General features: G+C 50.5%; 9 protein-coding genes and 1 non-coding gene across 10 annotated transcripts; 7 read left to right on the top strand and 3 right to left on the bottom strand.

Moving 5' to 3' along the window:
* The first annotated feature begins 625 nt into the window (after positions 1-625).
* Positions 626-4,686, top strand: F5J12DRAFT_799618 (uncharacterized protein). Its single transcript, XM_051744289.1, has 14 exons — positions 626-1,071; positions 1,144-1,690; positions 1,745-2,117; positions 2,176-2,279; positions 2,336-2,368; positions 2,418-2,682; positions 2,729-3,184; positions 3,314-3,591; positions 3,648-3,680; positions 3,741-3,802; positions 3,854-3,977; positions 4,027-4,133; positions 4,193-4,506; positions 4,580-4,686. Exons 1-13 carry the CDS (start codon positions 801-803, stop codon positions 4,315-4,317), a joined length of 2,778 nt encoding a protein of 925 aa, XP_051605230.1. The 5' UTR covers positions 626-800; the 3' UTR covers positions 4,318-4,506; positions 4,580-4,686.
* A 1,520-nt stretch (positions 4,687-6,206) lies between these two features.
* F5J12DRAFT_762007 (cytochrome b5-like heme/steroid binding domain-containing protein) lies at positions 6,207-6,811 on the top strand (the record flags this gene model as incomplete). The annotated part of the gene is made up of 3 exons (XM_051742134.1): positions 6,207-6,385; positions 6,445-6,634; positions 6,715-6,811. The coding sequence occupies exons 1-3, from the start codon at positions 6,271-6,273 to the stop codon at positions 6,809-6,811; spliced, it is 402 nt and encodes a 133-aa protein (XP_051605229.1). The 5' UTR covers positions 6,207-6,270.
* An 895-nt stretch (positions 6,812-7,706) lies between these two features.
* F5J12DRAFT_203394 (G protein alpha-subunit) lies at positions 7,707-9,402 on the bottom strand. The gene is made up of 7 exons (XM_051738395.1): positions 9,196-9,402; positions 9,044-9,138; positions 8,887-8,993; positions 8,359-8,830; positions 8,238-8,309; positions 7,972-8,179; positions 7,707-7,924 (listed from the first exon to the last, which is right to left on the bottom strand). Exons 1-7 carry the CDS (start codon positions 9,239-9,241, stop codon positions 7,860-7,862), a joined length of 1,065 nt encoding a protein of 354 aa, XP_051605228.1. The 5' UTR covers positions 9,242-9,402; the 3' UTR covers positions 7,707-7,859.
* Positions 9,403-9,853: 451 nt separating this feature from the next.
* F5J12DRAFT_t24 lies at positions 9,854-9,945 on the bottom strand. The gene has a single exon. It is a non-coding gene; the product is annotated as a tRNA-Ser (tRNA).
* A 1,869-nt stretch (positions 9,946-11,814) lies between these two features.
* F5J12DRAFT_799587 (uncharacterized protein) lies at positions 11,815-13,295 on the top strand. The gene is made up of 8 exons (XM_051744288.1): positions 11,815-12,129; positions 12,155-12,182; positions 12,208-12,320; positions 12,355-12,559; positions 12,655-12,758; positions 12,814-12,849; positions 12,884-12,968; positions 13,022-13,295. Exons 1-8 carry the CDS (start codon positions 11,882-11,884, stop codon positions 13,229-13,231), a joined length of 1,029 nt encoding a protein of 342 aa, XP_051605227.1. The 5' UTR covers positions 11,815-11,881; the 3' UTR covers positions 13,232-13,295.
* A 95-nt stretch (positions 13,296-13,390) lies between these two features.
* F5J12DRAFT_203026 (uncharacterized protein) lies at positions 13,391-16,342 on the top strand. The gene is made up of 8 exons (XM_051738393.1): positions 13,391-13,798; positions 13,865-13,881; positions 13,939-14,275; positions 14,332-14,557; positions 14,615-15,051; positions 15,100-15,575; positions 15,712-15,842; positions 15,925-16,342. Exons 1-8 carry the CDS (start codon positions 13,668-13,670, stop codon positions 16,186-16,188), a joined length of 2,019 nt encoding a protein of 672 aa, XP_051605226.1. The 5' UTR covers positions 13,391-13,667; the 3' UTR covers positions 16,189-16,342.
* A 319-nt stretch (positions 16,343-16,661) lies between these two features.
* Positions 16,662-17,364, bottom strand: F5J12DRAFT_902886 (uncharacterized protein; the record flags this gene model as incomplete). Its single annotated transcript, XM_051748336.1, has 5 exons — positions 16,662-16,729; positions 16,762-16,882; positions 16,972-17,029; positions 17,076-17,211; positions 17,259-17,364. 5 exons carry the CDS (start codon positions 17,362-17,364, stop codon positions 16,662-16,664), a joined length of 489 nt encoding a protein of 162 aa, XP_051605225.1.
* A 316-nt stretch (positions 17,365-17,680) lies between these two features.
* On the top strand, positions 17,681-19,648 carry F5J12DRAFT_799566 (uncharacterized protein). The gene is made up of 6 exons (XM_051744287.1): positions 17,681-17,915; positions 18,000-18,273; positions 18,328-18,721; positions 18,773-18,969; positions 19,065-19,149; positions 19,209-19,648. Exons 2-6 carry the CDS (start codon positions 18,070-18,072, stop codon positions 19,559-19,561), a joined length of 1,233 nt encoding a protein of 410 aa, XP_051605224.1. The 5' UTR covers positions 17,681-17,915; positions 18,000-18,069; the 3' UTR covers positions 19,562-19,648.
* Positions 19,396-22,877, top strand: F5J12DRAFT_203070 (Sec34-like family-domain-containing protein). Its single transcript, XM_051738394.1, has 11 exons — positions 19,396-19,840; positions 19,892-20,278; positions 20,325-20,495; positions 20,548-20,685; positions 20,741-20,980; positions 21,033-21,124; positions 21,177-21,520; positions 21,567-21,718; positions 21,771-21,990; positions 22,043-22,149; positions 22,202-22,877. Exons 1-11 carry the CDS (start codon positions 19,661-19,663, stop codon positions 22,637-22,639), a joined length of 2,469 nt encoding a protein of 822 aa, XP_051605223.1. The 5' UTR covers positions 19,396-19,660; the 3' UTR covers positions 22,640-22,877.
* A 658-nt stretch (positions 22,878-23,535) lies between these two features.
* On the top strand, positions 23,536-26,813 carry F5J12DRAFT_902883 (TRAPP trafficking subunit Trs65-domain-containing protein; the record flags this gene model as incomplete). Its single annotated transcript, XM_051748335.1, has 9 exons — positions 23,536-23,559; positions 23,896-24,043; positions 24,098-24,239; positions 24,316-24,545; positions 24,603-24,848; positions 24,907-26,228; positions 26,306-26,490; positions 26,546-26,665; positions 26,717-26,813. 9 exons carry the CDS (start codon positions 23,536-23,538, stop codon positions 26,811-26,813), a joined length of 2,514 nt encoding a protein of 837 aa, XP_051605222.1.
* Positions 26,814-26,874: the final 61 nt, after the last annotated feature.

Here is a 26,874-nt window from a genome sequence, read left to right as displayed (position 1 = left end):
AGACAGAGTCATTGTGGCAGGCGGGACAAGTGTTTCCTGTGTGGGAAAGGGTGATGGTGATGACATCATGATGAGTATGTAAAAGGCTATCGAAATGGGCATTCCCTCATGACGCTGTGATGGATGATGATGTGGAGGGGGTGATTGGAGAGGCGATACGAGGGCCAGGTGGACGCAGCAGGCCGCGGAGGAGCATGGATACGTGAAAAACAAATTGGAGAGCTGGGGTTCTGATGGAACTGGCGAAATGGAAAGCCTGAAAGTGAAATTCGAGGGGGGAAAACCTTTATTTGTGGGCTGGCTAATTCTGGCATTTTTTTTACAATTGGAAGAATTTAGAGTTCTGAGATTACCTGACAACGTTCAGGAACGGACACGGCGACCCAAGATCCGGCGGTCGCCTCGGGCGGCGGGCCCCGTCAAGTTTTCTGGAGTTGGTGGATATGCGCAGTACTAAGATTATGGAACGTTGTGGGGGAAGCCACGTAGAAAGGGGGAGCTTCTCGCGTCCGGTCAGCTGGGATGGCCGCGATGCAAATAATCTGATAGGACGGTCCCGAGTAAACGGGACTCGAGCTAAGCAAACGACAAGTCACCCGCAGAGTCCGATTTCGGCGGGTGGATATTCTGACCAAAAAGATGGGAGGGTGGAGGGGTCACGAGATTTGCGCAGATTCTGCCACGTTTGGTGAGATTTTTTTGTGATCCCGGATCGAGATCCTGTGATCTTCGGTGTTCTTCTCGAATACGGCAGGGATCGTTTCATAAGCTTCCCTGTGTCGTCGTTCGTGGGCCTGTCCATGAGACACCCTCTCCCCCTCCCAATCCCAATCTCGCGTGGCAATCGAAAACCAGCGCTGCAGTGCTCGTCCTCATTGCTGTCCTCTTTGATCTCCAATTCCTTACACCCACCACGTCTCAACCAAATGGTCGCCAGCTCAAACGGCGATGTTTACGCTCAGTTCCCTCACGGCATCATCGTTGACGATGGGCCACAGTCCAGCGAGGATGGCTCCGGTCTGCACTCTCCAATATTCGGTGCCCACTTTCCCCACTCGCACGGAGACAGTAGTGAGTAACCTCGCTCTCTTTTCTGCCATGGCTAATGTCTCTGCTTGACACCTCCCCCCGAACAATATAAAGTCCGGTATCACCACGATCGGCTCGACATACACAGCGCCGCCGGCGTGCTTGCCTCCCAGTTTGATTACAAAAGCATTCAGCTGTCCGTTCCCCAGCCTTCACACCACGTCTACGACGACCAGCTGGATATACACCCTGCCACTCAGCCCCATCAGCCATCTCCGTATTCTCAAGATTACCCGATCGCCCCTCGAAATCATCTCGGTCTTGACATCTCACCCCATTCATACCATGGCACGCGGCTCCCTCTCTCTTCTGCGTTAGGAGGGGGCCCAGGTCTCAGTTACCACCTCCCTGCCCCACACCGCAGGTATTCCGATGATGTATCGCGCGATAACTCATATCCCACATGCGCACCAGCATCCCCACCGATTGTCCCCGAAAGCGACCAGCGAACGATAATACCTAAGCGCGAGCCAGAACCCCAACCACTCCTCCAGCCCGCACCTGCGCCACCCCCCCAACAACCACCGCAGCAACAACAGTCGGGCGCACAGAGCAACCCACGACGAGAATCATCAAATCTGGTCATAGCATGTCGACAGTGGTGAGCTTCACTTGGCTCCAGATCGTCATCACCGTATCTCACGTGCCTTCGAAGTCGAGCGAGGAAGATCCGTTGTGATTCAACACGACCGATATGTCACAACTGCGTCCGCCGATCGAACGAGTGCCAGTATGATGCCGTCCCGAAGCGTCGGGGACCAGACAAGCGGCCTGGCACTCGCCAGCGTTCGTGCAAGAAACGCCCTGCAGATGGTTCAACGCCTGTGCCACCCTCGAAAAGGAAAAAGGCTGGGACTTGGTCGGGAAACCCTCAGGCCGAGGTGCAAGCCCAACGAATTGGTCTCGAGCATAACGTCATCAGAACTCAACAGGATACCGGCAATCAACCTCCTCAACCATCGCTTTCTCCTCGGCGCCCGGAACTTTCGTTGGCTCAAGCACGCACTCTGCCCGATAGCTATGCCACGGTGTGTCATATTGTGTCGGGGTGAGACACCGATCATTTATGTGCCACTTCTTCTTCAGCAACCGGACAAATCTCGAGGGGCAAGCACGCCAGTCATCCAGTATGACCCTAAGGAAGCCTGGAGTAATTTACTGGGAGGATACTCCAAAACACGGGAAGAATCGTAAGATGTGCACAATTTCATGCGTACATAGCAAACCTGACAGATGCTACCTTCAGGATGGATGATATCGTTAATGACTTGTCACTGATGTGAGTTCCTCGACCCCGAGTCCGAGTGTTGCCATTGATTCTCTGCTAGCTTTACCACCCGCGGTCATTGGCTACCTGTAATCAATGTCCGTGACCTCGTCCAACGACTGTTTGCGTCGGAGGATCGTTCGTTGTCGCAATTGTGTTTGATATTCGCGGGCTTGGCGGTGACGACGTTGATGAAGTCCAGCGAAATGGGGCTGAGCACCGCGGGACAGAATCGGGCGGCATGGCTTAGGGATCAAGCCTATGCCTCACTTGAGGCTTCGTGGAGTTCGCAACTGATAGACATCAATCTCGCGAGAGCAGCACTGGTGCGTCTAGGTTCCGCCTGCTGCACTCTTTCTGACGTGACAACAGATGCTTGCTATATACGAGTCCTCGGCACATCCCCTTTACACACCTGAACGAGAGAGAAAGTCCCTGTTACAACTGGATCACATTATCCGCTCACTTGGTCTGGCATTCATGGATAGCAACGAACCCGACGTGTCGACGTTCACTCCAAACACCGTACCCGCAGCCCGCAGACGCCTGTTCGGTGCCACTGGAAAAGATGACCTCCATTCACATCCTTCTGCAAGCAAATGTACATGCACGCCCTCCCCGTCCAACCCAACTATGATATCTGACCCAATCTTGCCTTTTTGGACCTATGTTCCGCCCTGCAATCCGCTTTGGACCGCCGACGAAGTTGACAAAGAAGACTGTAGGAGGCTATGCTGGAGTGCACTTAGCCTCGTGGCCAGCTACACGTCACGCTGCATTGCATCTCGGAAGGAACCAAGTGGATTTTTTATGGCAGACCCGTCTAATGTAAGTGTTTCCATAATAAGCATATCATGACGGTATCCAACAATCTATGCCCTTTTCGCACCGAACTCCTCAAATTCGGCAACTGACTATCGATGCGATTGCTGATGCTTTGGGGTTCAAATTTCGCAGTTCCGATTGTTGTTTCCTGGGGAAGCATCAGAACGTGGCTCTTCCGACCTTAAGGCGCAATCTCCTAAGGACTCCATATGGGCACTCTATTGCCGCAGCATGCTACTTTGGAATTTCTGCACCACTCGGCTTCGGCAGAATACATTTACCAGTGATGAAACTGCAGACATTGCGTTACAAGCCTGGAGGGAGGCGCAAGAGATCCAAGATGCACTCGATTCCCACAACTGTGGGCTGGACATGACTTTACTATACATGTGCCGGGAGTACGTGTACAAGTGCGTAACCTCAAAAAGTTTTTTGTTCATTTACCCTGACCTAAATCGTATCACAGCATCCAGATGCTGATAACTTCCGCTCTACAAAGGTTGGTTTTTCAATATCAAATTGGTGCGTGTGCCTTTAACCTAAAGTATGTTCTATTCAGCTTCCACGGTCCTGGAGCCGGCCACTTGCCTTCCTTCACTCGGAAACATGCGGAACAATGGCGTAAGCTTCAGTATCATCTTTGTGCGAGAGTTGTTCCGACCCTCCGAACAGTTCGCCATCTTGGCTACTTCGTTAGTAGAGTCCCGGCATCGGTAAAGCATATGGGGGACAGTTGTAGCGATTCATTCGCCAGCCGTCCATTCCAAGTGACGTGGCTGGCTAGTCAAATATCTATGTAAGTCCTTATTGATGCCAGTGGCGCCCTCTGTTGACACTAGTTTCAGGTGCCTTTTACTTTGGGAGAATGACCGATCTCTCATCGAAGCTTTAGAAGTTGCCAAGGATATACTAGGACCCCTGGAGCTTTTGAACACTTTGTGGCCTTGTCCCAGTAAGTTAAACAACTAACAACTATGGCTTATGAGTCCACGTCCTATCTTTCGCTTTCAGTGCTGCAAAGTACATGCGACGAGCTACGCAAGAGAGTCATAAGTATATGTCATTCTACCAACATTCCGCCCCCTACTCCTACAAATTCTTCTTTTCCGATCTCTCCTCGCATTCGGGGGGGTTAAATGGTTTCCCTGGCCCTGTGGATTTCCACCGCAAAGTCAACTCTCGTCACGTTGAATGCTCTACATATATACCCATTGATCGATGCCTTCCAAATAGGACAAGCTCCATGGATGCTGTCATTATCTGTAGCCTCCATAGGGATTGCACGCCCCCGTCCCATGCCATGCAGTTATACGCGCGTGATGATAGTAAGCAGGTCTCTGTCTTCTGACTTTTTTCGCATTCAATGATCTCGTTCGTTAATCACACAATGATCGAAAGTACCACTGTATTTTATCGGCCTTCGATATCTCGATACCCACCTGTGTCACTCATTTTGCATAATGAAAAATCTCCAAACGTTACTTTGTCTCAGGATACTGGTTGGTAGTGGCCAAGCTGCAGGCCTGATGCCCGGAGTCCTCTTGCCTTTTCGCCCCCGTACCCGTCGCACTTCCGGCATTGGGACCGGACCTCGGAAGTTGGCACTTCGCTTGTTGACATGTACTCATATTTCTATACATAACCATGCATTTAGGTGATTTACATGAGATTTACTCGAGACGATAATAGAGTCCAATCTGTTAGATTATCTGAAGTTAGACCTTAATTTTTGTTCGCATGAAGCCTCTACGCTTCCTCGGGCCTCGGGAACCCGTACTTGATGGACGTAAGTCTATGTACATACTTGAGTAAAAAAGCGACATAGTCGGAAGGGGTGAGGTTGGGCGCGGGGACAGCATGCTGTAGGGAAGGTAGCTGGCAACACGAAGCAACGCTCGGACTGGTAGGCGCCAGGACTCAGTACTCAAGCGTCAGGGTTTTTTTATGCACACAAATAAAGAAGGGGAAGAAAGACGACGGTCCAGCGGCTGGAGTTCTATGCAATAAGCAATCCAGTCACATGTCAGTAATGCCTCCTGAGGACCCGCACTTTTCGCGAAATCCCAGCCACACCGATGATCGGAGGCTTCTAGTCCTGTCAGAACAAGAGCTCCGACCCTGCATTACTAGCGCTAGTGCATAAAATGCAACAACCAGAAGTCCGTGGCGGAAATGCGAAACAAACTTAGTTACTCCGCGGGCGCCGCGATATACCTTGATGCAGTGAACAAGGCAGGGCCCAAGCTACCCGCGTCGCTGTGCGCCTACTGTCATATATCGGTGTGAACCCGACATGGAGAGGTAGCCGCGACTCCTCTTCTGCCGTTGTCGGCATTCTGTCATAGCGTGATTATCGACTCCATATGATGTCAGTAATCCCAATTCCTCCCCCCCCCCCCCTGTCACTGTTGGCAGGGGGAACCAATCACTGACCATGTACTTATCGGCTTTCTGGGTGTTTCTTCCATAGCCAGATGGCGTGCCGTCCTCAACACAGGACACAGTAATCGTGCGTTCCCCGAGGATAGCAGCCTGCGCACCACTGAAAGGCCGCAGCAGATTGTGCGCACTCAAAGCCTTGTTGAAGAGTATCCGAGACGGTGGCATGTAGCACTTAATGAGACGGCGTAATACACGAAGGGCATTAGTGTGCGAGCGCAGTTAGACAGACTCCAAACGAGACGATTAATGCTAAAACGTTCGAGTCACGGAATCTCTGAATCGCCCGCTCAGGGCAAACTGAAACCGATGTTTCATTCTGAGAAGTTACGAATCATAGACACACCGTGCATCAGAGACTAATTGTGACCCACCGCCGCGAGCAGACGCTAGTCCTGGTGACTTGCAGTAACTTGCCAACTGTCCCTGTACCCCTGCATGGCGTAAATACACCAAGTGTCAACGGGGCAGGTCTGGCCGGCTCCCACGCGGTTCAGTCAACCATGCTATTCAAGCTGCTCGTCTACATTTTTGTATTCAGCTTGCCAATTCTTTTTCTCGTCCGCCAACGCCGAGTCCAATCACCATCTACTGGGTCATCTGCCGCGACCACTACTGAGACAGACGAGGGAAAGTCATTGAAAACTATCATGCAGCCGCCCAGAGATGACCTTGACCCGCCCAAATACAACCCGATCACGCTCAAAGAACTGCAAGAGTACGACGGTTCAGACCCGTCCAAGCCCATATACGTATCCATCAAAGGTTTGTCCGTGTAACGTACTGGGCCACGAGGTCGACTGACCTCACTGCCTTCTCTCCAGGCGATGTATTTGACGTCACTAGGAAGAAGGATGTCTACGGGAAGGGTGGCTCCTACAATACTTTTGCTGGAAAAGATGGCTCCAAGGCCCTCGGGATGTCGAGTCTCAAGCCTGAAGATGCAGTGCCCGATTATAGCACCCTACCAGAGAACGAAATGAAAGTTCTTGATGACTGGCACTCCTTCTTTTCGTGTGTATCATTTTTCCATATACTCCTCTGTTGCGGTCAAGCACACGTACATCAGCGACTTACGTCCCCTCATCCCCCAGGAAACGTTACAATATTGTCAGAAGGGTTACTGATATGCCAGAAGCAGTAGCCCCACTGCGAAGTACCGCAGCAAATGCGGAAACAGATTCTTCCTAACCATCTTACCTCGTTTAATAGTTGGCTTGTATGTACCACCTTGTAGGGAACCCTAATACTGACGACTCCGACGGAACCACCACACTACGTCTCTCTCAGACTCTTGATCGAGCTCCTTAACTGTCAATGTTATGGCTTTAATGGTAGGGTCCACGTATAACTAGGTGGCGGAGTACACCACATCCACATCCGCTTTCAGATTGTTTGACTGTGTAGAACAATCATCTTCATTTGGCGGACAGCAAACGACTGCCATCTGCATCGCCTCCCGGAAAAAAAGGTACATTTTCTGACTGTCCGCAGCAGACTTCGTTCTCATTCTTTTCTACGAATCATTGATTCGACCTGCCAGACCACCTCGGGTTGCGCCACGATTCACTAGCTAGTCAATGCAAGCATACACGGTGTTGCGGCAGGGCAGGAGGGCAGTCCTACTGCCCGGCCAGATGACATTGCATGCCTTACCGTTTGGTTCTTCCAGCAGTTATTCACGTGCCGGGACATGCAAACCGTGTCATCTGTCCATGTCAAGTACAGCAATAGCACTTGGGTGCTGGAGCTAAGCTAGCACAGGATGTCACGTAATATGTGATGGGCCCCACTACGTTGGCCGAGGAAACACGTAGCTGGTACGCCATCACGATACAATAATGCGTCAGAATAAAGTGCCAACGAGCGGAATACGATGTACCGGTGTCAAGACGTTCATTCATTACATGATAATAGTAAGCAATGGGTATCATACGTTTTGGATGACTCCCACAAGTGCGAAGTGAGAAGAAACGTGGACGAACACAGAAGAATGGTCAAACGTATGTGCCTACGAAATGGCAAGAAGAGAAATCGAACATTAAGACCTCTTGCAAGGGAGAAAACATAGGAAAATCAGGGAGACTCGTATTAACGAGAAGATAGTAGACAGGATGAGTAAATAGAGCCGTGTGTGATAGAACCAGAAAGTGCAAGCGAGTACCTAGAACCTGGACATGGAACAAATGATGCGTTGCAAAGCCACGAAGGGAACATGATCAGAAGTCGCAGGCCCCGATTACAATAGACCACACTCGCGCAAGTGTATCTGTAGGAGGATATCTTGGATCGCACTCAACACAACTGCAAAAGGTGAGCATCAGCGGATGAAGGAAAAAGGTACGACGCACACTTAATCTGCTGAGTGTCGGTTGCGCAGGTATAATGTGCGTATATTTGCTTCGTCGCAGCATTCTGGTTAAGCGCCACGAAGCGATGTAGCAGGTAATCGCAGGCAGCATCGTAGTTTTCACCGCCCGTGTAGTCAGGGAAGTAGTCGCTCAAAGGTGAATTAGGTAGCTTCTCGGCGAAGAGATCAATCTTGTTCAAGAACAAGATCTGTTACGATGAATGAGCACGACGGTGAGAGGAGGGGGTCTTTTAGCGGGGCACTCACGATTGACGTCTTGACAAACCATCGAGAGTTGCATATGGAATCGAATAATGTGAGGGCCTCTTGCATCCGATTCTACCGGCATATCGGTCTAAATACCCAAAAGTATTAAGAGCAGACCTACCACGCTCTCATCCTCGTAAAGCATCTGGTCATACTCGCTGAGACTGACCAGGAATACAAGTGCCGTGACGTTCTCGAAACAGTGAATCCACTTTTTACGCTCGCTTCGCTGGCCACCGACGTCGAAAAGCCGGTATGTTAGCTCTCCGACCTTGAATGTCGTCTCCGTGATACCGGTTGTCTTTACTCGACTCCTGAGGATATCCTGGTCCGTCGGTAGGTATCCTGGAGCTGACATGCGATCGATTGCATTGAAATAATAGACCGCAGAGTCGTTCAGCTGAAACTCCCGAGACCGACGGACAGCCTCTTTCACACCGGGGTCTTTCCAAAGACCGCGGATGGCGTCCGCTACGTCCCTGGGCAAGACGTCCCCCTCTATCTGAATGGGAAGCGCCAGAATGACAGCTCGTCGAGCGTCATTTTGAGGTGACAAAGAGATGTCAAGTTGAGGCATCGCTTCTAGAATGGCACTGTTTCATGGAAGGTTGAGATGCGTTGGAAAACGCCGGGTGCGGGCAAGACATACCGCATCGACTGGATGGTATTCGAAAAGATGATTTCCTTGTATGAATCTCGTTCCGAGTCGTTGTAGCCGCCATGATGGATGAGTTTCATTTGCTTAAGGACCGTCGACTAGAGGGCAAGTTGAGACTGCAGATAACGCTTCGCAAAACTCAACCAACCTTCCCCGACTCTCCAGCTCCAAGAAGCAACATTTTAATTTCGTTCTTGGCGAGCATTTTGTCGCGCCTAAGTTGGTTCTCGATCTCATCATTGCCTATTCGACAAGTGAGCTGGGGAAGGTGGGCGGTTAGTATGCTGTGTAGACACGCACGGGCCTTTGCGTCGCTGTCAACGCCAGTGGATTGAACGCAACCCATTTCTTAATAGTGTGAAGAAAGGCAGAGAGAGAAAAAAGGAGCAAAGGAGGGACAAGCAATAATTAGCTGACAAGTGGGAACGCTGAACAGTTGACGTCCACAGTGGTTAGCACAGATTTAGGTTACCCTTTATAAATAATTATAATTTTCAGATATGGAATATCCTTGTTCGCAAAGTCTGCGTGTAAGAACAGCCGCGATCGAGCTCGCCGATGGGCCGGGTGGAGCACAGCGAGCGGAACGGGGCGATCGATGATGGCCAGGCCGCGTTGTCACGCCGTACTGGGCCTGGCCACATTGCCGCCCCCTTGACATACCCGTCTCAGTTGTGAGCGCCAAGGGTATTTAGTATGCAGCGATATAAGCGTCTGGGGCTTGGTAAGTTGGTAGACAGTGGCTTTTTGTCAGGAATTTGCATTTTTTTAATAAGCACGTCGGGGTTCATGACAAACGAGCTTCGTGCGCTCCTGACCAAAAACTCGTAGCGTGCCTTTGGTCAAAATGAACTTCTGGCGGGATCATACTTTAGCTTGCAAACACCTGTGCATGTAATAAGACCATGGCGGGACACAGGAATGGAACACGGCCAGAACACAAAAAGATTTACGTAAACGACGCCAGCAGGATTTGAACCTGCGCCCTCAAAGAGGAACAGATTGTACTCTAGTTCGAATCTGTCGCCGTAACCACTTGGCTATAGCGCCGATACCGTAAATTGAAGTCTTCTCTACCTCCAACTGGGCTACACACAATAGCACCAGAACGGTCAGCATCCTAAGTCAAATTATTCTAGCAGTACTGAGCTCCATGGATATGGGGTTCGAGAATTACACTGATATCAACTTTTACCAAATTGCCAGCAGTTGCAGTTATAGGTATGGAGCGGGAAACCACACTAGTTGAAAGAGCTCTCTAGTTTCGCCTGGAAACTTCTTCAGTTCCGACTGCATGAACAAATCATTTTCTACGTTCGAACCAGCTCCTGCTGCACCATTAACCGTTTCGGTCGACTCAAGGTTCTCACAACTGCTACGATTTGTGTGAGTTTTGACTAGGGGCACCAAAGGGCGAGCAAAGCACGAGCGTTCCTTCTGCAGTGGTCAAATTCAATATCCTCGGTCTTGCGCCCACGTTTCAGTGGTGCCGAGGTTCTGATAGGTATGGCACTCACCGGGAAGTGAAGGTCTGTTTTACAAGACACGGTTAAACCCTTGCCTGAGATCATAATCATCAACGGACCTTTCAACAAAATTTAGGTACATGACAGTTCAGTGGTAGGGCTCTTGGTAGGCCTGTGTAAATTCAAATTGGCCCAGTCTCCCGAAGTTGCACGGCGCCCTGGAGGTACCCGTTGACCTCCCATGGAGAACCCAACAACACAATATATCTTCAGAATATCCAGTTTCTTGGTCAACGCAGCATATTGTGCGCGACTGTGGATCAGCTTATCACGCTTGCCACTTGGTCACCTGAATCCCTTGGCTCACATGTTGCCCTCATAAGATAAAGTATGATCTGTTATAAGGGGGAGACTTGCATGAGTTTAACCAGCGGCAGTAACGAGGGTCTGAAAAAGTTCTCACAATATTGGAAGGGGAGGACAGCTTCAGAGGAATTGATGGTCACTCTACGCCAGAAAGAGCTGCGGTAAGGGAACTACACATACACCCCACTGGAGAACGAGGCAAAAGCCATAACAAAATATTTACGGGAGTCCAAAGCCCGACGGCAGCATGAGATTTATGCGCAAGAACGCAAAGCCTCGAAGTACCTTTTCCTCGGGAAAGTAGAGACCAGCACTGTGGGACGCTGGATGGTAAACCCTTCATATCTTGGCTGGCCGCCATGTTTACACCCAGAAGTCCAGTGCACTTCCTCCAGAAACTTGTTTCAATGTGCCCCTTGAGTGCTATCACCACGGCCGTTTCCTTTGTGCAGGTGGGGAGATCCCTGATACAGTGACAGCACTATGGACCTATGGCGACCTGAAAACTTGTTACGATGGGAGCTCTGGGTTTTCGATTGTATACATTAACAGGACTTCGCAAGACACTCACGCGGACGACAATACTTGAGAAGCACGATAAGAGGTGGGAACGAAAAGTCCACCTCTTCGACAAATCCAATCGACGCGGAGATGGCTTGAGGTCTAGTACATATTAGGAAAGCAGCTGAAGCCCAGTTGGGAGTAGTTTGGGCTTGTTTAGATGACAAGTCTGATGTATTACAGCGGTTTGCGAAAATAATGTCAGTTAGCAAAGTATTTGTGAGCGTGTCGTGAGCTCCGCCCAACAAGGAAACGTACCAAGCTGGCATGAAAACACTAGGGAGACCAACTACCGGCGTCACTCCGACTCACGAAAATCTCACTGGCGACGGGTCGGAACTCGCGGTCGTTGACGAAACGAGTAAGAACGAGCGTACGCTCGCCCAGCACCACAGAAGACCAGGATATAGTCACTGTGCACAGCTAAAGGACGCGTTTGTTCGAGATGATAGATACTATGTGCCGCAATATAGGAAAGTAGGTGAAGCCCAGTTGGGAGTAGTTTGGGCTTGTTTAGATGACAATTCTGATGTATTAACTGCGCAAGCACATAACAGCGTGTGTGCAGGTAGGTTGGAAGCGGCCAGTGCGAGATGACGGCGAGGGCGCCTGCATGCGACACTCCAGTTATCAATGGTACCACAGAAAGGCCTCCGTCTCTCGTTATAATTCCCCAATCACTGCTTGACCCCCGTGGTATCGATGATCCACCGCCGCCATATCCTTCTCCGGAGCGGCGCACACGAATACATCGGTCTGCACGTAGGCATCGAACAGCAGTGTCCCAACAACTTTATGGTGCATCGCCTTTAGAACAGGACCATCCTGTGGGACTACAGCGGTCTTGCATCCTCCCCCACAGAAAGGACTCGCTTGTTAGACCACCCGTCATCGGTCGGTTCGACAAGGCGATATCTAGTTGCGCCCTCGCTCGAATTCGCACTCGAGCACCATCGGGTCATCTAGTTCCCATGCGCCATCACTAGCGCAGACGGTGTTATCTCTCTTCCACGACCCGTCGGAGGAAGATCTGTCCTCGGCCCCATTTGTACCACCAGGAGGTCAGTTACGATGGGGAAGCTTCGCAGAGTCACGACACCCACGGTGCGCCACAGAGCAAGTCTCGGTGGCCATTACTCTCTTGGAGAAGCTGGCGCAGGTACTTCCGGCCACTGTGCCGTAGGGCCTACCATACTGCCTTATTCCACTTACTGGTGCTGAACTTTCCATTTGCATTGATTGTATGGATCTATCTGTTCTTGTTTACATTGGTAAGCTTTTTCTTAACGTCTGGCCTAGTTGGCCGTGTAGCTCTTTTTGCCGCCGTGTTGCGTGGATACGAGTTCAACTTAAAATTCCCCCCCAGACTGGCACAACGTTGCTAATTACACTCCCTATCGGTGCTGTTCTTTGCTTCCTCGATTTATTGGGGGCCAGGACATTTGCCAGGGGAGAGGTGAGGGGCAACTTGTTTGCTCCTACAAACTGACCTAAAATATATTTCGTATGCCAGCTTGCTTTGCAGACTTAAATGTCATGGTCCACTTGCGTATTCACCTCCGTATCCTTCTTGGCCTGATTTTTCAGCGTCCGAGGCTCCTGCTGCCTTCTGAATTGGAACACGGTGCGGAAGAGTACGTTTGTTATGAAACGTCATTCTACAGGAACACCCATGCAATGGTGGGTCCGTTCAAAGTGGTTGTGGGATACTTCTCAACCTACTCGCCCTGTAGTTCACAGATTCAACGACATACCAAGCCCTTTTCTATTTCCTCGTAATCAAACCCGGCATCACCCTTGGTATCACGATCTTATTAATCGTGGTGGTTCCCGTGTCGTATGCGCTTATCTTTCCTGCGCCGTTGATGCTCAGGTTGGTCCGTAAGCTAGGCATATGGCAAGCCAATGTTGCGGTAGAGGGTCTGTACCATGCTATATCATAGTTATGCTGGCTGTCGTGCTGTAGGATTAGGTGCACTGCTTTCTATACTACATATGTGGGGCCGAATGACTTGTTCGCTTGGCATGTGGCGTTGACGGGCGCTAATAATATTCGGGGACCTTTTATGGAGGAACCCAAGCGGTTCCTTGGCTGACGCGTCCTTGACTTGTTCCCCCTTCTGTGACCTGGAGGAGCCAAGTACTGACCAACGTCTTGCATACCAACCTGCGGTACCGTGGCTGGCTGTCAGACTGAGTTGCCAACGAGCTCACCGGCAGTTTTAGGAATCCAGTTCATATAATAGATACACCCACTTGCGTAGTGCTGCACAGGTCTAGCACTTTACACCGCAGCCACCTTGTCTCCCGAATTCCCAACGTTCGCTTTAGCACTTGTAGCATTGGCCTGTTCACCATTACCTATCCTTTGCCATCGTTATGGACGCCCTCAAGTCACTCGTACAACCCCTCGTCGGAGGCGCGGGAGGTTCCTCGGTCATTGACGGTATGAAGCTCGTTGTCCTCGGTGGCACCGTCGAAACTGCAAGGAGGGTATCTAGCTCTGCGTGGTATGTTCCTAGCTCAGTACACTCCCTTCTTTGCTTCAAGTTGACCCCGTCTTCCATCGTCGCTAGGTCGCACTTCGTGAACTGTGAGCGTCCTCTCTTGCATGGCTCGGCGTTGCCTACGCTCATCATCCTTCATGCAGCATTTTTCCTTACTGCACACTTCTCAGAGGAGGATTATCCATATGATTGGTTGATGTTGTGGTTGTCCCGCCGTCCGGAGTGGCAACGCTCCAGGGAATTCGAGACTACCACTCGAACTTCCACACCAGGATTTTCGGGTTCACGGGCTTCGGATAACTCATTTGGCGATGAAGACGATGAGGATGACGACAACTCTCCACCCGGCAGGGTGAAGACACGTGTCGTTTTTCAGCCCACTGCGGATACAACACACACAATTTACTACCGCGGTCATTGGCTCAGAGTGCGTCGCAGCAAGAAAGCGGATGGTAGCGGTTGCGAGGTCTTGTCGATAAGGCAACTCCTTTCTCCATTTGCGACCCAGTTAGTCCACTGACCGTCTTATCCTGCAGTGTGGTGGCCCGGAATAACAACATTCTGAAGCAGCTCGTTCTGCAGGCCAAAAAGGAATATGAAGCCGAGGCCGTGCACCGTGTGCAAATATACTTTGCAGATTCTCATGGCAGCTGGCGATGGACCGATTCTCGCCACAAGCGCCCCATGTCTTCTATTGTTTTGAACCCGGGCGTGAAGGAGATGCTTCTCAGTGATGCACGTGACTTTCTCAAATCTGAGAAGGTATTTCATCTACGTTCATTCATGTGGCGTCGCACTTATTGCTTTTCGCGTGCCTAGTGGTATGCCGACCGCGGCATTCCATTCCGCCGTGGATACCTTCTCCACGGTGTACCAGGATCTGGCAAGAGTTCGTTAATTCACGCTATCGCTGGCGAGCTGATGCTGGACATTTACGTTGTCTCGTTGTCTTCTTCCTGGATAAGCGACAGTACGCTAACCACACTCATGGGTCGAGTCCCGGCACGTTGCGTTGTTCTTCTCGAAGATCTAGATGCTGCGTTCACTCGTAGTGTCACGCGTGACAAGAGTTCAAATGGTACGCCTGAGTCGTCATCCAACAACAGCGATGAAGAACAACAGCCGACGGTCCCCACAAGCACCAGCCGTCGTGGGCGTCATAAGGACAACCTGTCAGACGTGAATACCCTCAGCTTGAGCGGCCTCTTGAACGCCTTGGATGGTGTTGCCGCAGCAGAGGGTCGCATTCTCTTCGCGTAAGTGTCAAACCTGTGGTATCAGGCTCTTAGTTGACTTCTAACCAGTACTACAAATCATCTGGAACGACTCGACCCTGCACTCTCACGACCTGGCCGCATGGACGTGTGGATAGAATTCAAGAATGCATCCAAGTGGCAGGCGGAGGCCCTCTTCCGTAACTTCTTCCCTTCTGCCGAGAAGGATGATGAAGTAATCGAAGGAGATCTGGAAGGCATTGAGATCTCGACTACTTCGACTCCTTCCTCCAACTCGTCGACCTTATGGTCAAGATCTCCTTCTTTCTCCTCTTCCTCCGTATCACTAGCTTCATCGCCGAAGGCCCAGCCACACGAATATATTCCGATCCGAGAGGTTATTGACAAAATGGATCAGGAGTACCAGCCCCCTCCGGTCGAGGAACATATTGCCGCTTGCCATCACGCTGCTAAACCTTTGACTGCTGCCAAACTCGCGCAACTTGCAAAGCAATTTGCTGATGCTATTCCTGGAGAAGAATTTAGCGTTGCTGCGCTTCAGGGCTGTAAGTCTTTCTTTAACGTGATGCATGTGTTATCAGTATCCCTTTGATGTGGTGATGTTGTTTGGTGATGCATGAAGGGTGCGTTCGTTGCGCAGCTGACACTGGTTCTGACGTACACTCCCACCTTTCGGTGCAGACCTCCTCAGGAACAAATCGCAACCCGAAGCTGCTGCGACGGGGGCCGCTGCATGGGTTATCAGCGAAAGGGAACTTCGAGAACGCCTCAGCAAGGAGAAGGAAGCCCGCGAGTTGAAGGAAAAGCTTGACGTGAGTACTATTGCACTGCTTCGATTGGCTGACGTTGGCCGCGGTTTGCGGTATTCGAGTATATGCTAATCGCCTGACGCAGCGTGAGAAGCGACGCAAGGAACTCCGTGAGAAGGAAAATGAGAAGGCAGAACTCGAGAAAAAAGAGCTCGAGCTCGCCAAGCTCAAACAGCAACTTCAGGAACACGAGTCGAAGACCAAAGCAGCCGAGCCCGAGATCAAGGAGGAGATTATCTCTGCTGATGCACTCAAGGAAGATGACAAGAGCGAAAACTCCAGTGAAGAAGACAGCGACGAGGAGAATGTTCCTCCGGTATCTACCCCTCTTGAAGATATCTGGATTTGACTCCCTGCGACACCGGAGAACCTTGGGTCGGACACACAGCAAGATACTGATATTGAAGATGCTCCTTTACCCACCAAGTCAGATACTTTACACTCGACAACTTCGCCCTTTAGGGCAGATCGTCAAGCTCAGGTAGCAACATCTCACGCTCTCATTCACCGCCATGCTGCGGGTTTCGCTCTCGTGTATTCCATGCTGCATTTTTACTTCTTACATCTGTACACATTCCTTTCATACTTCGCCCCTACTGGAGGACGAAAGTACTCCTAGTTTGCGGATCCCTGATGCCCATTATTAATGTTCCAGCATGTCACCTTGTATATATTTTCATGTGCTCACGCTCTACATATATGGTTGTTCCCCGAAGGGTTATTTCCGGCGGGCGATAACTCCTGTGTCCAACTCCTTTATGGAACGGAGACCGATTTCAACGCTTCGACAGATATGTAGATGGACTAACTCTCAAGATGCCCTTACTGGTGCTCCAATTTGATGTGAATCTTGGCTTGACTTCTGCGCCTTTCGACGATGAGATAATTCACTGGTTAATGCTTGCTATATCAGTAAACTCACATGGATGATTGTCTACTAACCAATGATCTTCCTCCAAAACAGTCGCAGCCTCTGGCTTTACTTCAAGCCAAGCATGGCGGGTCACACCGAAGACAAAGAAGTCACGTTTGCACGGATAATACTCGGCGAGGGGGAGTCGTCAGCTTTCACCAGCTAAAATCTTGAACATAAGACAGGCGTCGGGCGGAATACTGCACAGCTGGAAACGACGGTTGTGTGCTTCCCATCGGTAAAAGTTATGCCGTCCCCTGCGATAAATGTTCCATCGCTTCCAGGGCTAGTCGTTGGTTGACGTGTTTCATCTAGGCGAAGACACTTGCACTCCTGAGCCATCAGTTTTCACTAAGTCCGATGCTCTTATCCATTCTCCCTCCGCACCGGGCGTATTAAAACGGACCATGACCTCCTTGGGCAGAGACTCCATTTCAGCCACGCAGGTAACGACGCGTGCTTTTTAGTCGTATTTATTTATTTATCTAAGGTGCGGTGCCAGAAACGAGTGACAATCTCATAGTAGAACTTATCATCTTCAGTCGTGTTCTGCACACTGTTGGTGGCGAACGTAGGTTTATATAAGGGTTCTACTTTGGGAGGAGGAAGCATATTTCCGTGGAGCAGATTAAATGTAGAAATATGCAGAGAGAAGAGATTAAATGGCGGAAGAAGGTTGGTCACGACCAGCAGGCGAGGACAGGTTCACAAACGTTCGCTTTTCGCTGCGAGACGAGTTCGTGGCAACTTAGACCTTGACACTAGGACGAGTGCCGCGCGGAATTTACGGTGGGAGCTGGTGTGGTCATATGGGGTAGATGGAAGCGGTAAAAACGCTGCGATCATTGATGCGACAGCACCCGCTACGCCGGGAACCCAGAGAACTTGCCCACTGACGAATAAGATCACAAGATATTGGAAATATAAGCATTAGCAATGCGCACGCGCGGTTTACCGTCATGGGTGTGGGGAACAACCCAGTAGGAGGAAGTATCACCACTGCTCACCATGCGCGTGCGCCAGGAGGAGCTTGCACTACCCTACAGTCTGGGTGCTGAATTTACCACAGACTGCAGGGGTTAGCCCCTGACCTTCCAACACAAGTAAGCTTTTGTGAGATGTTCTGTTGGATCAAGACCAAGCAGACAGCTGCCAACTTGTCAGTGAGCAAGTTTGTGCCAATGCGCATCGCAGGAGACTAGTAGTGACGTCCATTTTTTGTAACTCGGTGGGTTGGCCGTATTTAGACACTTGTATCAGGCTACTGCCTTTGGCCATCTCGCCTCATCACTTCATTCGGTATTCGTATCGTCGCTCATGCTGTCAAACTTGTCATTTGGATCAAGTAAATCGTCGCAGCTACGACCGTCAGGTCCCCCCGTGTCTCCCAACACCCTTCATTTTGCGATATTCTCGAGCATAGATGACGAGCTGCGTGATGTCGGACGTGTCCATTCTCAAGGGCAAGAGGAGGACCTCAGACACGCCCTTGAACGTGTCATCAAAAGGGTAGAAGAACTTGTGAGCGTCGTTCTTTCCCGTCGTTCGACCATGCAGTGAAGCCCAGGTCTCTAGTCTTCGCTCCTCAAAGTAGCATACAAAACTCAGTCGAATCTAGAGACGCAGCTTAACCTCGCGAAGTCAAACCTTCAGTTGGTAATATCCAACAATGAGATGTTAGAGGAAGCTTTGAGAAGGGAGACACCCTGTAGTGCGAGGGACGTTGGGTGGCGTCGATGGAGCGCACGCGAGGTTCAGAATCTGCAGAAGACGGTGGAAGACAGGCCAAAGAGTCTAGACTGCGGCGCATTGAACGAATCCGGAAAGCCTTCTGTACCATCTAGTGCCACGACATTGACTGCGAATGGTGCCCAACAGCCAGATGGTATACCGGCCACCTCCGGAGTGCAGCCACGGACACCTATGACGAGTCAGGAGAGCCGATTCCTTAGATTCATGTTGGGTAGCGGTAAGGCTAGTTTGCCATTACCACGCCAGTAGTCTAACGGAGCCCGTGCAGGTCTCAAATCTCCTCCTGTTGCATCGCATCTCACCTCCCCCTCACTTCCGTCACTAGTATCCGATACAAAAGAAAGAGAATTTCAGGATTTGCAGTACAAGTATGAATGTGAACGCCAAGCCCATCAAACCATAGCCGCCGAGAAGGCTGCTTTGGAGGCAGAACTGGAATCACTTTCACAAGCTCTGTTTGAGGAGGTGTGCAACATAGTCTGTAGTGACATCCTCAACTCAGACTTCCCCGCAGGCAAATAAGATGGTGGCGGCCGAGCGGATCAAGCGAGCTGAAACAGAAGAGGAACTTCAAGAAGCAGTGCAGGGAAAAGGATGCGTTGCGGGAGGCGCTTCGTGTCGTTGAAGGGGAGAATGGGCAATTGCGTAGCGCTAATATTACCAGCGGGAAACCTTACGGATCGCACGGAACAACAGCCTGCAAGCCCAGTCTCTTGAGGTACCTGAAAACCCAGTGGTTAATCAACCACATGCTCTTTCCGCCTTGGAACATCGGCCTTATGAGCCGTCTGTTGTCGCTTCCAAGAACACCTTGGGCGTCAAACCACCTTGCGAATTTTCTGATCTACCTGACCACCTGAAGGGCTTTACGCTTGAGCCTGCGCCGAAGCCCTCTGAAGTTGCCTTTCGAAGGACCCAAGTACTGGAAAATCTGAAGGAGACCGGAATCTCGGCGGCCTCTGAAGACGCTCCGTCTACCCCATCTTCCAACATGACTTTCCTCTCCGTTTTACCTGACGAACCATCACCTTGGGCAGACATGAGAACATCGACATGAAAATATTAATGTATGTACGTAGATGAACATGGCACGTGCTGTACTAGTAGTGCTACCGTAGAGTTACCTGCACAATTAATACCCGTCTTGCACTCTTAGATGTCAACGGCCAAAGCAGCTGTGCAACGCCGAACAGGTGACTCGGTTGTGCCAACGCGCCCTGCGACAGCGCAGATCACCCTTGAGGAATGGGAAGCTAAGGCACCTCTGAGTGACCTGGCTCTCAGGAGCGTTGCAGCAGTTCAGGCAGCCAGTGAGCAGCCACCCCTTCCTTTGAAAGTAAGTCGACATCACTGCAATGCAAGTCAAGGACGTTCTCAACCTACCCAGTCTAGCATCGCAGACGCAGAAACCTCGCGCCCTTCTACCCCCAGTCTCCGACATGCGGCCAAGCTCGGCTCACGTCCCTCCACCCCTCTTCCTGCAGCTACGCGAGCACTTACTTCTCATGCGCTGGATCCAAAACAACCAATTCAGACGCCACAGCAGTTCTATGATTGGTTTGCGCAGATCGATCGTTCAGTTACTCACGGCCAGGAAGCACACTTCCGCGCGCACGTAGCCATGGTGGCTGGGCATCTGGACACCGCAGGCATGCTCCTTGAACGCATCGATGAGGTCGAGCAGGACGTGGATAGGATGCTGGAGGGGTGGAGAACCGTCGAGCAAAGTGGGAGAAACATCAAAGGCGCCTGCGAACGGCTTCTGCAGGAGAGAGTGAGATACCCATTTTGCCTCATGTTTATTCTGACTGAGCCTCTAGGACGGACTACTGGAACTTACGGACGAGATAGATGCGCGTTTGGAATACTTCCAAGAGCTGGAACATGCAACCCGCGTGCTCAATAACCCTGGGGAATCTCTTGTTCTGCAGACGGACTTTTTATACATGGTCGAGCGTATTGACATATGCATTGAGTATCTCAAAGATCACGTAGGTTCATTCACTTATCTACGTGTCCCTCATATGATAATGATATCCGCAGCGATATTACAAAGAAGCTGAAGTGTACTTGCTTCGCTTTCAACAGTGCATGACTCGTGCCATGACACTCATCAAAATGTTCTTTGTCGCTTCCTTGAGGGCTCTTGCATCGGATGTCTCTAAGCGCTTGTCCGAAAAGGTTGCCTGCTTACGAGTTGATATCAAAAATTCTACTAATGTGGGTCAATATCTAGGACGTGTCCGCAACTGCCCAGATGCATCTGCTGTACACACGATTTCGAAGTGTTACTCCCCAGTTAACTCCTTTGCTCGGCGAACTGGAACGCCGCGGAGCTGCCCACCCAGAGGAGCTTTCTGCTCTACTCTTAGAGTGTCACTCGGCGTACTTCAGTGTCCGTAAGAGTCTTCTGGTCGGGCGGCTCACGGAGGAGATAAAAGGGCTTGATCCAGCTCGTACTGAGCTGGTAGAACTGGTGAATTCTGGATACATGTACCCGTATGCCTATTCATCGTTTTGCTTCTCAGACCAACGCAGGATGTGCATATTTAAGGCAGCTGTGCACGGATGAATTTCTTCTTTTCCGCGAGTTTTTTGACTCGGGAGAAGAGCAGCTATAGTTCGTTGTCCTTTCTCTGTCCACTCTGGTTTCCAATAAGTCATATTTCCAGTGCCTATTTGGAGAGCCTCTGCGACTATCTATACGATGACCTAAGGCCGCGTATTTTGCATGAAACGAGGTTAACGACCCTTTGCGAAGTTTGCACAGTGTTGCAAGCCCTTACGGTACTGGACGTTGCTGAGCTTCCAGATGAACCACCAGACGAACTTTCAATTGATTCAGAGCATTCGAAGCCACATGGACTTGGGAAGTTGCATATTAGTCGTTTGCTTCAGATGGTTTTGCAAGATGCGCAAACCCGATTATTCTTTAAGGCGCAAGCCGTGATACAGACCGACATTCGAAATTATATACCCAAACAGGAGGACTTGGCTTACCCGGATAAACTCATAGGTTGGTAGAGCAGTGACTGAGGTTCAGATCGCTGAAGCGATGTCAGAGGTGAGAAGGCCGGAATCTCAATTCGGCATCAAAGAAAAGGAGGTCGTCAGTCGACTGTTCCAGTTGCCTTCACTAGACAAAAAGGAGACATGGTACCCTACGCTACAAAAGACCGTTTGGGTCTTGTCCCAACTTCATGACTATGTTAAGGTATGAGCACCTTGACCACCCTACGAACATAAATCTGACTGCTGATTGGCAGCCTGCTATCTTCGAAGACATTGCACAGGAAGCCATTGGTCTATGTCGACAATCACTGATATCTTCTAGTAGTATCCTATCCCAGCGCAATGCATCAGCAGGTCCACTAGATGGAGAGCTATTCCTGGTGCGACATCTGCTGATCCTCAAAGAGGTGGCAAATACCTTGACCGTTGCTAGTAAGGATGATCAGGGTCGAAAAGATCTTGGCGATATGAATGGTACGTCACCTGCTGAGAGTCGTGAACATTTGAATGAGGCAAGTAGTTCCAGATACCGTGACATCTATCTTGAACAAGACCACTGCGCTGCTGCCGGAGGCTTTATTCGCAACTCTTGGTATGCCGCGTGGACCTGAGAAGATACGCGATACAAGACATGTTTGTGTGCCATGGTCATTAAATGCTTAAGCAGGAGCTAATCTTGTCCCAGGACATCGACCAGGATCTCAAACGAGCATGCCAAAACGTGATCTCACTGTGTTCGAAGCCGTTGTGTAAGCCTCTTCGTGAATGGGTCGACCGGGTCAGGGCGTTCAATGCCTCCCGCTCCGTTTCTTCCCATCCGAACCAGCCCAAGCCTCTCCTCACGGAACAACCTTGGGCTGCTCAATCTGTCGCAGATGAATTGCACGGGAAATTCGTCGAAGCATGCGAGCGTGATCTCAGGATTTCCGTTACCAGGATGAAGTTATACCTGGAAGACAATAGGACGGTGTCGATCTTGCTAGCACATCTGGAGGAGGCAATTGTCGATGGGTACATGGCCTACAGGGACACGGTATGGAATATGTATGCGGGGGCCCTGAAAAGAACCGTTTTCTCAGAGGAGAGCTTAAAACAGAGTTTAACCGTGATATGCGACTCCTAGTATATATTGTCGGAGGTTTGCTATGACATCCACCCTTCTCTAAGGATTGATCGTGTTTTATAGTGAAGTACCGAGTTAATGTAGAAATCAATGACGGTGAAGAATGAACTACAGAACTCCTTCACTCGTACCCTTATTAAAGAACACGGCACCTCCGTCTGTCAATCGGTATTGCAGTGCGGTCGAGCGAGATAGCAGACGGTTTCTAGGTTCGCCTTCGCAAGGTCCTGGGTGAAGGCATAACTGCACCGCTTGATATTGGTCTCCAACCTCTTAGTGTCGTGCAATGAATAGGCGTACCTCGCCGCTAACGGCTCCACTACGCCCGCTTGCGAGGGGACGTACCTCAATATGATATGAACACAACTGTAAAAGAAGCTGGAAAAGGTGTCCTGGCTCCGATGCATTCAGAATGTGATGTCGGATAACCAGAACTGCGCCATACTACCAAGAGCTTCAGAAGGTGGAGCACAAAATGAAGAGTCTCACCTTCAGGCACAATGCCTTGAGTGCTCGGGAAAAGTGGAACAGATCGAGGGTAGAGAATCCTAACCACTCAAGGGACGCAATGTCGTCCAAGATAACCAAGATCTGTTCTTCCGCGGCATCCATAGTGCTAATGTCTGACGACAAGAGTCTGATTATATGGCGTAACCTGGCGTCAGCATTAGCCGTTGCCTTTTCAGTTGATGCTTCCAAGCCCTTGACGAGATCTATAAACTTGATCTTTGCATTCTGTGCGAGGTTCAAGGCCTGGAATTTTGTTTGAGTGCAGTTCGCCAAGGCTGCTTGGGACTGTCACCCACCGCTTTGAAGGCAACCGTTTTGACGCGATCAAAGTCTTCCGAGACCGAGAGAAAGATGCAGCTGGACTGCTTTACCTCCCTGATCCGGATATGCAGAAATCGGTGAAGGAGGAAGTCCGCTGGTGCAGGTAATTCGTCGGTTATCAAGATGAGCCCAGCATCGGTTACTAGGTCAGAGGGAGGAAATGTTTGCATCCTTGAAGAGTGCCCTCCCACTAGGTCCAGCGGTGCATGAAAGTTGATCTGGGTCGTACATACTCAGCCGATCAAATTGCAACGTCTAACACTGCAGGTTGGAAAACTCACTTGTCTTCAATCAGTTGAACATTTCATGTGCTTGTCCGATTAGACTTATCGAATCGACGAACTTGCCGGATTGGGACGACTCGTGTCCGCAATACTTTCTAAGTGCGCGGAGGCCGTGACTACGTTTGGGGCAAATGTCCGAAGCCTTCGTTCGAAACACTATTTGGTGCTTGTCTCCTTGAAGTCGTAGTCCCGAACACTTCGGTAGATTTTCCGAAGCGTCAGGATCTGGTCGATGACTGGTTGACTGCCTTGCAAGAACGCCAGGCAGACAGGAAACATGCATTCTTCGGTAAGGCGCACCCTCATGCGAGCATCTACGTCTGAAACACACGGGGAGTTCCAGACGAGCAACTTCGTCTCTTCCTTATAATTAAGATCAATCTACCACCGAATTCACCTCATGAAAGCCGTGGTCTGCCGCCGCCTTTGGTTCATTTCCTCCGGCATATCCAGGTGTCCTTGGATGCTACATACATCTCTCGCAAGTCCGCAGAAACACCTGTAACACCCAGAGCGGATCAGGTCACTGGTCCTCCGCGTTCATCCTCCGGTCGGACTGAGTAACCCTCGTCCGACATCGCTACATCCTTCTATCTTCCCCCCGACGACCCCGAACCCTATCCCTTCTACAGCGGAAGCTGACAAAAAGTACGTGCAGTCGGAGGGCGCGTTACTCCATTCCAGCATATGGGGACAGGACCCTGCAGAACATTCAGGGGAGAAGTTTGCTGTCTTCTTCTCACATTCACGAAGGGAATGGGTCGCTGTTTACCGACTTTTCTTAAATGTGTGTGAGTACAACATCAGAATTCTTCCCGCGTCGATTGTCATTAATCGTTCGCCCCAAGCGTTTCTACGCCTTCCCTTCACTGATCCTTTGCTTTGTTTGACAATCTCTGCCACTCTGCGCGAAAAGCCGTTGCCTTTATCGCAGACGAGACACCCACTAGTAGCCTTTCTGCTGCAAGAGGATATGATGCCGTGGCAAGATGTTATTGCGCACAGGCCATCTATTGAATCCGATGACCCTCTTGATATGGACTACGAGTTAAATACACTGAAAGAAGTAAATCTTCTTGACGGGCTCGCTACCGGTTCGTTCACTGGTTTGGAATTTTTCCTTTCCTGAATAATCGCTCGTATCCATGACAGGGTCAAGTCATTCGTCGGAATCAGAACTTCTCGATTTACCATCAACTCGACTAGGAGACGTAACTCGTCGGCAGCTCTTTTGCTTACCTCCCGTTTTCTCGTTGGGGCGGACTTCTCAGGGTATTAACACCGTGCGAGGTCCTCACCACGTGCTGCGCAAGTCCTTCCGAGTGGTTCTAGAAATGGCGTCCGGATTCCGTGTTCGCATGCGTACAGTCTTCGCTCCCCATATACTGCTTCCAATGGATCAATCAACTTTAGAAAACGTCGTCAAAAATGGAGACGAAGAGTGGGAAGCCGGAAATAGCGAACGCACTATTGTCTTGTGTATCGAGATCGAGAACTCTGGAGAGTATGATTCGGACGTCGGGTTTTCCTTGGAGAGAGTGGATGTCAAGATTGGAGGGGATGGAGCCATCACAAAGCTCGTGGGTTGGGGAGAAGCTGCCCGCCATTCCAATTCAGACGAACGGACATTTCCCCTCTTTCTGAAACCAAAGGAACAATACAACCTTCTCTACATGGTGTCATTTCTGAATGCTGACAACCAGGATGACATCTCCTTCACAGCTCCGTCTGCGAAGCTTGGTGTTCTACAGAGAGCCGTGACGATATCAGTCCATGGGAGGCCTTACATATCTAACTTTCTTCTGGATGAAGGAAAAGGCTCTAATGTCTTGACTTACCTGACGCGTGCATTTTCATCGAGATGGAATTGCATCCTGGATATGTCCTCCAGACCACGCGAGGGTGCAGCTCAATGGCAGGGGTCGTCCAGTGGCACTCGAAGTGCTCTTCCGGAGTTACCATCCCCATTCCCCGGTGCCTTCCCATCTGCTATTGTTCCACCTCCTACTACGAGGCCGGTACCACAAGCCGTCGCAGGCAAGCGGTTAACCATGCAGAACAATATAACGGCCCTCCACACAGCTGGCCCTCTCTCCTCCCTACCTCGTGATCAGAGCAGTTTTCCGATCTCCGTAAATCAGACTCCGCCTTCTGTTTCTCTGCAAAGGTCTTCCGACTTTCCGCACCTGACTTCTAGTGTACCGCCTCCAACGCCGGCAATGCGTGGACTGTCTGAGGCACGTCCGCAAGGCATTGCGGCGCCAGCGACCCCTGCCTTGACTGTTGGTCAGGGAGTGAACAGCATATCTGGTTTAATGGGCAGTCGGCAAGGAATCTTTCGGGCCAGCACCAGTATCGAATCCCGAACGGAACAAGATTCATTTGTTTTGCACACCACCTCACCTGCATGCATTGGAAGGTCGAATGCCACCGGAGACGCTCCAATCTCTTCAGTAGAACCTATCATTGTTTCCGTGGGTCCTGATACCAAATGACGATCCGAGCAAACTGCTAGGCCAAAGGAAGATATTCGTGTCCGATATGTTCACAGCTGGATATTTTCGTTTTTAACCAAAGCTCGTGGACTAGACGATTCCAAGTCAGTTACCCGAATGCGAACCTCGACCAACGAAGAAAGATAGTGCAAGACAGGGTGAACATGATTGCCCTTGATGAGCTGAAGAGCACTGTCATCCCCCCTGGGATATTACCTTTGCAGAATCGCGTTAGGGTTGGGTAGGTCCATGATGTGCCATCGATGACATTTAGTCTAATTACCCACGATGACCAGTCCACTCAAACCTTCGACTTGTCAATCTGTTCGTCTGGACTTCCTCGCCCTCTCTCCTGGTGTACATTCGGTCAACTTGACATTGGTTGACGTAGAAACCGGATACTTGATGAATCTGCGGTATGCGCGTGTGCAGTCAACCGTGCATATATCAAATTCACGTAGCTGCAGGTCAGCAATCGATATCGTCGTTCACGAGGCTTGGGGGATAGGTAGAGAGATCCATCTCAGCCACATGCAAGTCAAAACAGATGTAGAAACTGCGTAGCCTGGAAAGCGGGGGTAAATACACAAAATAATCAAGAAGTCGTACAAGAGTAAGCGAGGTT

This window comes from Pisolithus orientalis, assembly GCF_024613125.1.
Source record: "Pisolithus orientalis strain OTSU chromosome Unknown F5J12scaffold_2, whole genome shotgun sequence".
Classification (NCBI taxonomy): domain Eukaryota; kingdom Fungi; phylum Basidiomycota; class Agaricomycetes; order Boletales; family Pisolithaceae; genus Pisolithus; species Pisolithus orientalis.
Note: the sequence above shows the minus strand (reverse complement) of the source record. Positions and strands in the feature narration are given on the sequence as shown.

What these genes read in the sequence shown, in the direction of transcription:
- F5J12DRAFT_799618 (XM_051744289.1), top strand. Translation starts at nt 801, where the DNA reads ATGAGACACCCTCTCCCCCTCCCAATCCCAATCTCGCGTGGCAATCGA. An exon ending in GTCATAGCATGTCGACAGTG is followed by an intron (nt 1,691 to 1,744) that starts GTGAGCTTCACT and finishes GTGCCTTCGAAG; the next exon opens with TCGAGCGAGGAAGATCCGTT. An exon ending in TGCCCGATAGCTATGCCACG is followed by an intron (nt 2,118 to 2,175) that starts GTGTGTCATATT and finishes CTTCTTCTTCAG; the next exon opens with CAACCGGACAAATCTCGAGG.
- F5J12DRAFT_799566 (XM_051744287.1), top strand. Translation starts at nt 18,070, where the DNA reads ATGCTGTCAAACTTGTCATTTGGATCAAGTAAATCGTCGCAGCTACGA. An exon ending in TAGATTCATGTTGGGTAGCG is followed by an intron (nt 18,722 to 18,772) that starts GTAAGGCTAGTT and finishes GAGCCCGTGCAG; the next exon opens with GTCTCAAATCTCCTCCTGTT. An exon ending in CACAAGCTCTGTTTGAGGAG is followed by an intron (nt 18,970 to 19,064) that starts GTGTGCAACATA and finishes GAGCTGAAACAG; the next exon opens with AAGAGGAACTTCAAGAAGCA.
- F5J12DRAFT_203026 (XM_051738393.1), top strand. Translation starts at nt 13,668, where the DNA reads ATGGACGCCCTCAAGTCACTCGTACAACCCCTCGTCGGAGGCGCGGGA. An exon ending in ACTTTCTCAAATCTGAGAAG is followed by an intron (nt 14,558 to 14,614) that starts GTATTTCATCTA and finishes TCGCGTGCCTAG; the next exon opens with TGGTATGCCGACCGCGGCAT. An exon ending in AGTTGAAGGAAAAGCTTGAC is followed by an intron (nt 15,843 to 15,924) that starts GTGAGTACTATT and finishes CGCCTGACGCAG; the next exon opens with CGTGAGAAGCGACGCAAGGA.
- F5J12DRAFT_203070 (XM_051738394.1), top strand. Translation starts at nt 19,661, where the DNA reads ATGTCAACGGCCAAAGCAGCTGTGCAACGCCGAACAGGTGACTCGGTT. An exon ending in AACGGCTTCTGCAGGAGAGA is followed by an intron (nt 20,279 to 20,324) that starts GTGAGATACCCA and finishes CTGAGCCTCTAG; the next exon opens with GACGGACTACTGGAACTTAC. An exon ending in AGATCTTGGCGATATGAATG is followed by an intron (nt 21,991 to 22,042) that starts GTACGTCACCTG and finishes AAGTAGTTCCAG; the next exon opens with ATACCGTGACATCTATCTTG.
- F5J12DRAFT_203394 (XM_051738395.1), bottom strand. Translation starts at nt 9,241, where the DNA reads ATGGGTTGCGTTCAATCCACTGGCGTTGACAGCGACGCAAAGGCCC. An exon ending in TGACAGCGACGCAAAGGCCC is followed by an intron (nt 9,139 to 9,195) that starts GTGCGTGTCTAC and finishes CTTGTCGAATAG; the next exon opens with GCAATGATGAGATCGAGAAC. An exon ending in GAGCTGGAGAGTCGGGGAAG is followed by an intron (nt 8,994 to 9,043) that starts GTTGGTTGAGTT and finishes CTTGCCCTCTAG; the next exon opens with TCGACGGTCCTTAAGCAAAT.
- F5J12DRAFT_799587 (XM_051744288.1), top strand. Translation starts at nt 11,882, where the DNA reads ATGACGGCGAGGGCGCCTGCATGCGACACTCCAGTTATCAATGGTACC. An exon ending in GACCCGTCGGAGGAAGATCT is followed by an intron (nt 12,321 to 12,354) that starts GTCCTCGGCCCC and finishes CCAGGAGGTCAG; the next exon opens with TTACGATGGGGAAGCTTCGC. An exon ending in CCACTTGCGTATTCACCTCC is followed by an intron (nt 12,850 to 12,883) that starts GTATCCTTCTTG and finishes TCAGCGTCCGAG; the next exon opens with GCTCCTGCTGCCTTCTGAAT.